Source organism: Pyrus communis, chromosome 3 (assembly GCF_041283825.1).
Source record: "Pyrus communis isolate YQ-2024b chromosome 3, ASM4128382v1, whole genome shotgun sequence".
Lineage (NCBI taxonomy): Eukaryota > Viridiplantae > Streptophyta > Magnoliopsida > Rosales > Rosaceae > Pyrus > Pyrus communis.
In genome coordinates, this window is record NC_142567.1 from 6325185 (window position 1) to 6335853 (window position 10669).

General features: G+C 34.7%; 2 protein-coding genes across 2 annotated transcripts; one reads left to right on the forward strand and one right to left on the reverse strand.

The window, feature by feature from the left end:
• The first annotated feature begins 2493 nt into the window (after positions 1-2493).
• LOC137715202 (kinesin-like protein KIN-14N) lies at positions 2494-8474 on the forward strand. The gene is made up of 16 exons (XM_068454444.2): positions 2494-3930; positions 4101-4245; positions 4323-4432; positions 4516-4635; positions 4743-4925; positions 5204-5413; positions 5501-5575; positions 5693-5839; positions 5910-6048; positions 6138-6247; positions 6755-6916; positions 7034-7248; positions 7505-7586; positions 7709-7813; positions 7896-8000; positions 8096-8474. The coding sequence occupies exons 1-16, from the start codon at positions 3739-3741 to the stop codon at positions 8273-8275; spliced, it is 2280 nt and encodes a 759-aa protein (XP_068310545.2). The 5' UTR covers positions 2494-3738; the 3' UTR covers positions 8276-8474.
• A 54-nt stretch (positions 8475-8528) lies between these two features.
• LOC137715203 (photosynthetic NDH subunit of lumenal location 3, chloroplastic) lies at positions 8529-9607 on the reverse strand. The gene is made up of 3 exons (XM_068454446.2): positions 9239-9607; positions 8874-9160; positions 8529-8787 (listed from the first exon to the last, which is right to left on the reverse strand). Exons 1-3 carry the CDS (start codon positions 9513-9515, stop codon positions 8689-8691), a joined length of 663 nt encoding a protein of 220 aa, XP_068310547.1. The 5' UTR covers positions 9516-9607; the 3' UTR covers positions 8529-8688.
• Between the last annotated feature and the right edge of the window lie 1062 nt (positions 9608-10669).

Below are 10669 nucleotides of genomic sequence, written 5' to 3' on the forward strand. Positions count from 1 at the left end.
ATCAATTGTTTTTTTTTTTTAAATTTTTTATTTATTTTAAGATAGCTTTTGTAGGTTAAATTGTTAGTTGTTAAGGGAGAGAGAAATAAGTAGGATCAACCCACACCAGGATGTGTCGGCATGATCGCTTTCCTTTATTGCAATAAAGTGTCTTATGCAAACTTCATTCATCAATCAGTATATATAAAGGGAAGTGTTATTGGCACTCCAAAAATCTCATTCTACACTCTTCACAAGTGTATTTTTCTTTCTAAATATAAAAAGTTTGGAATGTAAAATGAGAAATTTAAAGTGCCAATAACAATTCTCTATATAAAAGGCTATCTATAGTCTACAACGTTCAAGCATCCTGAAATTGTATAAACTTTAATACACCATTTAATTGATAAACTTTTTATTCAATGGGTTGCAAACGTGGCTTACATGACAATCATATCATTAATTTTATGCAAGATAAAACAATCAATTAGGCCAAACAATCAATTATGCCGAAAGCATAACTTCATACAATTTCAATACCTTATGATGTAATATAAAAAAAAATTTTAAACTTTGTGTCCCATGTTAAAAACTAAAACAAACTTAAAGGTGTGAAACGTAATTAGCATTATATCAAAAAATGAATGAGGAATTATATACCAATATCTTTTTCTTTGTGACAAAAAGAAAATTATTCATAGTTTGACTATAGAGACAGCTTAATTAAACCTAGCTTAATCTACTTGGATGCGTTTATTTTGGTTTTCCATTACCAACTTAGATATGTCACCATTTTTAATTAATTCTTTACTAGTTGGTTAAGTGCGCGTGATTTACCATTGTCAAAGCAAAATATTCATTTTCTCATTTCAAGTAACTAAACATATAAAGTATTCGATTTTTTTTTAGGTTTTTATCACCAATGATCCTTGAGATTGACTAAAGTCATCATTTTGGTTCCTCACTTTTATAATCAATCAATGTAGTTCTTGACATTCACCACCGCACATCAATTTGGTCATTCCATTTAGATTCCGTCAATTATTTCTGTTAGTTTGTATGTGGAACCCACAAGTCCAATAAAATGGTGACACGTAGATTACATAAAAGAAATTTTTTTATCTCAAATAGTCACTGACATTATTCAAACTCCTCATTTTGGTTATTGAGTTTCAAAAATCAAATAGGTCTCTGACTTTCACTACCACACATCAATTTAGTCATTCCATTAAAATTTTGTCAATATTTTTTGTTAATGTGATAATATGGTCCCACATAGATTAACTATGATTTTTTTTTTTTTTTTTAACATTTAAAACTAAAAGTACTATAAGAAATTAAAAAAAAAAAACTAAAAGAAAAAAAAATAAATCATCGTCTTCATCTAGGTATGCTTAAAAAGAAAAGAAAGGCACCATGACAACACTAAAGCTCTTGTCCTCTATGAACTCACTTTTTATTCTCTCTAGTTGGTTATAATCCTATCATATTTGAATAATTTGGATTCGATTTTATCGAATTTAGATTGAATTTTATTTTCCAATTGGGATTGGGGGATGCGAGAGAAATGTCAGCATGGAATGCTTGTCAGTTGGTTCACTCTAAAAAAAATAGTTTCTTATAGTTAATTTACTTGGCGCCATATGATTGGATTAGTGAAACCACATCAGCACACTAACAAAAAATATTGATGAAATTTTAATAGAAGAACTCTATTGATGTGCGATAGTGAAAGGTAGAGACCAAATTTATCGATTTTTGAAACTCAGTGACCAAAATGAGGAGTTTGATCAATGTCATGAAGATAAAAATCTTTCTTTTGTATAATCTACATGTCACCATTTTATTGGGTTTTTTGGTCCCACATACAAATTAACTGACAAAATAGAAAGGCAAGCTATGAACATCAAAATAGACAGGAAGAACTTAGCTCTTTATTCCATTTGTTAAATAAAGTCACTAATCCATATTAATCAGCATCTTCTCAGCAGGAAAAGTGATCATCATCAATCTTGATAGCGCATATATCACCTTGATTATAATCTCTTTTTCTTTTAATTTACATAAGCACAGCTTACACGTTTGGCATATACCTTGAGAGAGAGGTCTAGTTTACGAGAACAATTTAAAGGAAATGAGTTTAATCTCAATAATGTAATGTATTATTAGACTCAAACACTCTAGTAGCGGTAAACCAATGAAACACATAATATTATATTTATTGAACTAAAACGTCACGGTGATGATAATCACACGTAACACATAACATAATATTATTGGATCAAACGCCATAGTAACAAAATAAAATGGATGAATGGCTAATGAGGAAGCTTTCCAGAAAAGGATCATATAATTATTATCAGAAAGTGACGTCGTCAAGAATGCAGCCGAGCACCAAGAAACGAAAAGGCAATATTACCAACACAGCTACCAGCTACACCACACCACCATGCATGATGGGAACTTTTCCGGGAAAATTTATAAAAGTAGAAATACTTGACCTCCATTTGACGCAAGGGAAAGAGATGTACAGTTTTTAAATTCTTTAATTTTTATCTGGTTGGAAAGTTGGGGAGCCGGATCTGGCTTTTGGTTGCTTCAGCTCCAGTAAAGGAGATCATTACTAATATATGTACGTATATATACACACACACAAAGTTTTTAAGAGAAGAGATTTTCGTTTTTTGTTTCTGAAAAAAAAGAAAGAAAGATAAGAATTAGTGTGAAACTCATTCTACATTGAAATTCAATGATTTGAATGGTCTATTTTGTAATTCTCGATTCATAGATCATTTATGTAAAAATTCAATCCAAAATTAATTGCCAATTTAATTGTCATACTGAAATTTCAATGTTTCTTACAACGTCAGCACACTAACAAAAAGTTTCATGGAAAATTAATGGAATGATCAAATTGATTGCAAGACCCATTTTGGCATTTTCAGAAATCAAGTTGATGAATTTTCTATGCCAGTGATCATTTTGAGTGGAAGGTCGAATTCAAGAGGCCAACCGAAATAAAAAACGTATGAAACTTAAAAATCAAATTAGGAAATAAAGTGAATGAAAACAAACTTGGAGCCTTGTAGGGCACACCGCCTGATCCCAAATTCAAAATCAAGCCTTACCCGGGCAACAGCCAATGAATAAAATAATGAAACAATCACTGAAAAAATAATTTAACTGTTTTTATTTATTTTTTAAATAAGATTTATTTCTGAGAAACAAATGTATAAAGATTTCAAGTATTTCAGTCTCTGGGTTTCTAGCTTGTAGATCATCCATCTTCCTGCTCGTTGAACCAACGGCTGAGATTTCACTGTTAGCTTTGAATGCAATTCATGGCCCCACACAACAACACTTTCTGAACTCTCTCTCCTCTCTCTCTCTGTCTCTGCTTATTCAAATAGTTTTCAAGAGACAGATTTAGTAGTCTTCATTTCCCACAAGATTACAATACAACTCCATCCACTAGTATTTCAAGGGTTCTTTGGATTTTTCACATTTGGGTTTTTGAAATCCGTGCTCAATTTGTATACTTGGTGGATTGGTGGATTTTCCCTTCTGGGTTTCTGGAGAAACATAGCTAGGGCACCAAGTTTCACATTCTCACGAATGGGTTGCTTTTGTTTTCGCCATTCTTTTCTGGGTTGTTCTTAAGATTGTTTGCTTTTTCTTTTTACAAGTGTTGGGTCGGTGAGATGATGAAGTATTGAAGTGGGGTTTTTGACAAGTGTCGAAATTTTCGAGAGGGCAAAAATGGTGGGCACTGCGAAAAATGGGAGGGTCCGGCACGCCTTCTCGGTGGTGAACGGGGGCCAAGAGTTGGGTCCGAGCAGCGCTCCGGCGAGTAATGCCGGTTCGGAGAGCGGTGGTATTGAGTTTACCAGAGAGGATGTTGACGCACTGTTGAATGAGAGACCCAAAAGGAAGGACAGGTTCAGTCTCAAGGTCTGAGCTTTCACTTCTTAATTTAATTTAATTTTTATTATATATATATTATTTTTTTTTTTTTTTGTCTTTGAAAATTGAATGTATTGAGATTTTGAACTTTTATTTGGATTAGTTTACCTGAGATGGGTTTTGGGTATTTTTCAATTTTATGTTGATTGATTTTCTAGGAAAAATGTGAGACTATGAGTGAGTATATTAAAAGGCTGAAACTTTGCATAAAGTGGTTTCAAGAGCTTGAAGAAAGCTACTTAATTGGGCGCGAGAAGTTAGAGAATGATGTGGAAGTTTCAGAGCGGCAACGGGATGAAATGGGTATGAATAACAACTTTTGTGTCTTTGAATTCTCAATGAAGTTGTTTACTAGAGTAATTATACTTGTTTTATTGTAGGGATCTTACTGAAAAACAAGGAAGAAGAACTGAATTCGATTATTGCGGAGCTGAGGAAAAACTATGCTTCTTTACAAGAGAAATTTACGAAAGAAGAGTTGGATAAGATGGTAAGTAGGGTGGGTTTGATATCCAATCTGGCTGAGTTTGGTTAATTTCTGTAGATTATTAAATGTTTGGATATGCCTATCAGACTACAATGGAATCTCTCGCGAGGGAAAGAGAGGCTAGACTTGAAATTGAGCGATCACAAAATTCCCTATCGGATGAGCATGGGAGAGTTCAAAGAGAGCTTTCAAGTGCTACGCAGAAGGTAAAGTAGAATATGCATTCCCTTCCTTCTTTTGCTTTTATGTTGACAGGTATGGAATTCCTTACAAATGTTTTAATCTGAATGATATTCTTTTATGAGCTCCGCAGATAACTTCACTGAATGATATGTACAAACGATTGCAAGAATACATTGCAAGCTTGCAACAGTACAATAGTAAACTGCACAACGACCTCTCTACGGTTGAGGAAGACTTTAAGCGCGTAGAGAAGGAAAAAGTTTGTATGGTGGAGAACCTGAGCATGCTAAGGGGTCAACTTTCAGTGTCCAGAGTGAGTTTATTATCTTGAATTGTTTCTTATTGCATAAGGAATTTCTCCTATTATGTATCTATAAATCTGACTTCTGTGTTCTCCTAAGTAGGCATGTATTGAAAATTCTATGTAGGGTGTTGTTATTAGTACGTTTTATGACTCACATTATGATCAAATAATCTTGAAAAAGTTCTTACCGTGTTTTGTAGTCCTGACTTTTGTTTCTTCGGTGCATTTTAGATTTTTGCTTCTGAAAATGAACTGTTTCAAACCTTTATTTGATGGATGACATACAGCAAACTCAAGATGATGCTATAAAGCAAAGGGATGCTTTGGTAAATGAAGTTGCATCCCTTAGGATGGAGTTGCAGCAAGTGAGAGATGATCGGGATCGTCATAAACTCCAAGTGCAGACCCTAACAGCTGAATATACAACATACAAAGAATCCACCGAGAAATCTAGTTTTGATGTGGATAACCTCAAATCAAAATATACCAAACTGGAGGTCATTTTATAATTCTTTTCTGGTAGTTCTGTGGGTTTTGTTTCTAATAGCATTTGTTAAGATACTATAGTGGCGGGTATTCTTCAGGTAAGATGTCTGTCTCAGACTGACCAGATAAGGACATTGAAGGACCAACTAATGATTGCAGAGGAGAAAGTACAGGTGATAATATCTGGTTCTTTTGTGACTACTACATTGTTGGTGTTGTTAAATGCAATGTTTAACGTCTTATTCATCATGTTGATTAAACTTTCTAAGTATAGATATGTTTTCTTCTAGATGTCCAACTTAACTACACTGGAAACAAGAACTGAATATGAAGGGCAAAAGAAACTTATAAGTGAGTTACAAACTCGCCTGGCAGATGCAGAATTCAAACTTATTGAAGGAGAAATGCTGCGTAAAAAGTTGCACAACACTATCTTGGTAAAACTTTTTCCTTAGCATTTTTATCTGCTACTTCTGCTATCAGCTTGTAAATTCTCTCGTTCTATAGGAACTAAAAGGGAACATCCGTGTATTCTGTCGAGTGCGACCTTTGTTGGCGGATGAAGACGTAAGCACTGAAGGGAAGGTTATCTCTTATCCAACATCAATGGATGCTCTTGGACGGGGCATTGATTTAGTGCAACCTGGTATGTTAAGCAATAGTAGATAGCTTTCTCTTGTAGGCTGTCCTATTCTGTGTTTTTCAAACTCACATATTGCCTGTATTTGTCATCAGGGCAAAAGCATTCTTTCACATTTGACAGAGTTTTTATGCCTGAAATATCACAAGAAGATGTGTTTGAAGACATTTCACAGCTCGTACAAAGTGCTCTTGATGGTTATAAGGTGATTAAAAGCCTGTTATCTTGTTTAAGTTACTCTTTGCATTTCATCGAAGCAATGCCTTTATCATCTAGTTTTATCAATTTCATTCCAAATTTGTCTTATTAGTTTTGGTAGAAAAGCTTTCGATTTGTAATTTCGTAGCAACATTTAACTTTATATCCATGTTATACTAAATGCTTCATCTAGGATCTTTAATTTTTTTTTTTTTTTTTTTCATGCAATATGTGAAGATACTTATAGATGCATGCTGTATATTTGTTAGAATGTTATCACGTTTTTGTTTCCTTTTTAACAAATTGATAACCTGAAAGTTGTATGGGCAGTGGAACATATGGTGCATAAGCACACACATGTTATGTGCTTGATTGTCTTTAGGAGTGTGTATTGTATTTGGTTAGGAATTTGGTAACATGCATATTCTTTTGCATTCACTTTATTGGTTTTATATATCCGTTCAGCGATTGAATTGTACACTCTTAGCCTAATGATGGTGGCTTCTTGTTTCAGGTTTGCATTTTTGCCTATGGTCAGACAGGATCAGGGAAAACCTATACCATGATGGGTAAACCAGGAGATCGAGACCAAAAAGGGTTGGTTCCTCGTTCATTAGAACAAATTTTTAAAACCATACAGTCTCTTCAACCACAAGGTTGGAAATATGAAATGCAGGTGGGGGAAATCTCTCTCTCTGACTCACTCACACAAACAGTTATTTTGCTGTTAATGCATTAATGAATATATTCATTTCATATGTAATTTTCATTTTTGTTTGACAAATATATGTAGGTGTCGATGTTGGAAATATACAATGAAACTATTCGTGATCTGTTAGCACCCAATCGATCATCTTCAGATATGTTGCGAGAAAATGGTATTGGTGGAAAGCAATATACAATCAAACACGATGCAAATGGGAACACTCATGTCTCTGATCTTACCATTGTGGATGTGTGCACTGCTAAAGAGGTCTCATATCTCTTAGAACGGGCTGAGCATAGCAGGTTTCTAAATCTAACTATGTGCCTTTTTTTAGTTTTGTTTTGTTGGAGAAATTTAGTTGTCTATAAGACTACAACATATAACTAGTCTTCCAATGCATATTTCTAAATCCTTCTTAACTTTCCCCAGCAGTACCAATGCTTGACAGTGGGGATCTAACTCTAACTCAATGAAAATTGGATTTGCTGATTTTGTTTAAAGGATGAAAATTGCTATTGAAAGAAGGCGCTTACTTATGTTCCGCTTGGTTCCTTTCAGGTCTGTAGGCAAAACTCAAATGAACGAGCAATCTTCAAGAAGCCATTTTGTTTTCACACTACGGATATCTGGTGTTAATGAGGTAAGCAACATCCATTTTCTCTGCAGATACTCTTCTGTATGCAAAAATTAGTTTTTTGGCCTTATCTTTTTTCATATTTTCATTACTGTGCTTACTTTTCTTAACTTATCATCTCATCTTAGAGCACTGAACAACAAGTTCAAGGTGTTCTGAATCTTATTGATCTTGCTGGGAGTGAACGACTTTCCAAGAGTGGGTCAACGGGGGACCGACTGAAAGAAACTCAGGTATTTTATGTTAACCTTCTTAGTCTATTTGTTTATATGTTTCTTATTTTTCCTTGTAGTAATCGTTTTCTCCTGAAATCAGGCCATCAACAAAAGTCTGTCATCTTTAAGCGACGTGATATTTGCCTTGGCAAAGAAGGAGGACCACGTACCATTTAGGAACTCAAAGCTTACATATCTTCTTCAGGTTGTTTACTTGTTTAAGTGATATGCGAAAACGATTTTAAGTTTATTTTTAAAACATCCTATCATATTCTAAATTCTTAATGAAATTTTGACCAGCCATGTCTAGGAGGAGACTCAAAGACATTGATGTTCGTAAACATTTCTCCCGAGCCCTCCTCAGCAGGTGAATCACTCTGTTCCCTTCGTTTTGCCTCAAGGGTAAACGCTTGCGATATTGGGGTTCCACGGCGTCAGACCAGCATGCGGCCTCCAGAGTCACGTATGAGCTATGGTTGATCTTTGATCCAAGACTTCTTTTTTGATTTAAAAGTAACCACTGGTTTGTATTATGTACCAGTAGTACAGTGAAGCGAAATTCAAGAGTTGTTCTAACGTAGGCTTGTCTGTATAGTGAAGAAATAGGATATGCGTGTCAGTAAATTCGGAGAACTCTCTACTCTAACTAGTGATTTGATTGAGCTTCATTACTCGATAATCTTTTTCCTCTCGAGTCTTCTGTAGTAATGCTTGATTGCTTGTTGAACGTCGATGAAGTAAAACTGACTAGAAGCGAAAAATAGTCCGCCCTCAGTCATAATCTCACAAAATCATAACTCATTCGTCGTGTACAAGTTATATGCTTTGAAGGAGACTTACACATCGGTAGAAAAGACTAATTTTTCTCTATCAGATGAACAGGTTTTAAGAATTCACGCCATTCGATCCATGACCTCTTGGAGAACAACTGTTGTGTCTTTATAGTATGTTTCTGTCCGTGGGAGGTCACGTTGCTTCACGGCGCCATCAAGCTGTTGACAAATTGGAAGACACAAGTTAAAACTTTTTCAAGCAGCTGCGTAGGATCTAAGAAGTTATGTGTTTGTTTTATCGTTACCTTTTCGACGGTGTCAAACAATCTGTTAGCAAGATCTGTGAGGGGTTGTTTCTCATCGACTGGTGCTGCAGAGATAACTTGGTCGAAATCAAAGTACATGAATGTGGATTTCAGCCGCAGATACCTTCGGACATAGTTTAGTGTATCTTTCGCAATCAAATCCGCCATTGCCAGGAGATCGAATGCATATTTCTTAAGCCTGAACTTCCTCCCTTTGGTTCCAATATTTGCCATGTAGAGTCCCCTCTTCAGAAAAGATCGCGTTCCCGTTTTCTCATTTGCAATTTCTGCATCAAAACACATGGTTGGAGTGAGTGACAATGTAGCAAATGCTGTACCACTAAACTTCTCAGTACAAAACTTACTGTTTTGAGCAGAAGGCACGGGCAGAGGGCCGTCGAGCCAGAACCCGTTGCCCTCAGCAAGAGAGACACCATTGCAGAAGTTGCCAACAAGTGCAACAGAGGCCAGGCCTAATGCAATTCTTCTTGTAGTTTGTAGTGGCTGTTCCTGAAAATCATCGCTTTTCTTGCACGTAAAGCAAATAATGCTCGCTTTCTTTCGGGTTGTTTGTACGCTCGGAAACCTTGGAAGGACCGGCAGTGTTTCGGAGACTCCGTTTAAGTTTGCCAAGCGAGCCATTGCAGAAGAATTGGCTGAGAAAATGGCAGTCTTGAACGAACAGAGATAGTGGACTGGAAAGAATTCGAGCTATATCCTTTTCAAAATTGCAGGTTTACTACTGACCACCAAAAGGATATCCTCACATGGGATAATTTGGTCATTGTAACAAGGCCCGGTGATATATGCATAAGCCCATATGGGCCCAGGTCAGAAGATTTTACAAACAAATTATTGGCCTGTGTTTGGGACGTTTACCGTCAGGAAAACCATTAACCATTGGTTTCTTTTTCACCCTCTGTTTTTCTTCTTTATAACCATGAATATCGAACCGTTGATTTTTCTGCATCTATTAAAAGATCATGCTTAAAAAAAAAAAAAAATCTGAAAAACAAGATTCGGTGAAATAGAATATAAACAACAATAGATGATTAAATATAAATAGAGTGTTTATGGATTATGGTAAAGAATTTCGGAGTTGACCTCTTCACAATAGTTATAAATCTTGTCGTTACGAGTAATTGTATATTTTTTTGTACATTTTCTGATTTTCCACATTTTTTATGTTAATTATTATGAATTTTTATTAATTTTGCACTCAAATGATAAACATTATTCATGATCTAAGCGCAGAGAATACAATCACGAGCATTTTGTATATTTTTTTCACACATTTACATTAACTATTATGAATTTTTGTTTATTTTGAACTTCTCCTAAAAGCCCTGTTCACGAGGGTTTATAGGATTTAAAAATCTAAACGACGATGTATCCATTGTCACAGCATAGATAATGTGTTCATGAGCTTTTGCTTTTTTATTTTTTTATTTTTATTTTTTACATTTTTTACAATTGTAAAATTAAATATTATGAATTTTTCAATGTGCTTTGGTATTTTTAATTTTCTTTGAAATTTTTTTAATCTCACTTATAGTAAGGTTTTCTTAATGTGCTCTGAAATTTTATGTGAGAATAAATACATTGTAGAAATGTTTTTAGTAGTTTAAAATTAGCAAATATAATTTTATCTTATCAGATTAAAATGGGTTATTCACTCATAATCTTGTATAACGATCTAATAAGTTATCATATTAAATTATTAATCTCGTTATTTTTATAACGTTTCGAGTCAACTTAACACGTAAAAGAGACATTGTCTTCCTAATGGTTAAGAC

Bases quoted from the DNA above. Each gene is read 5' to 3' on its own strand.
- LOC137715203 (XM_068454446.2), bottom strand. From the start codon at position 9,515: ATGGCTCGCTTGGCAAACTTAAACGGAGTCTCCGAAACACTGCCGGTC. The intron at 9,161-9,238 runs GTAAGTTTTGTA...GTTTTGATGCAG, and splicing joins CGTGCCTTCTGCTCAAAACA to AAATTGCAAATGAGAAAACG. The intron at 8,788-8,873 runs GTAACGATAAAA...ATTTGTCAACAG, and splicing joins TGTTTGACACCGTCGAAAAG to CTTGATGGCGCCGTGAAGCA.
- LOC137715202 (XM_068454444.2), top strand. From the start codon at position 3,739: ATGGTGGGCACTGCGAAAAATGGGAGGGTCCGGCACGCCTTCTCGGTG. The intron at 4,433-4,515 runs GTAAGTAGGGTG...TATGCCTATCAG, and splicing joins AAGAAGAGTTGGATAAGATG to ACTACAATGGAATCTCTCGC. The intron at 6,049-6,137 runs GTATGTTAAGCA...ATTTGTCATCAG, and splicing joins CATTGATTTAGTGCAACCTG to GGCAAAAGCATTCTTTCACA.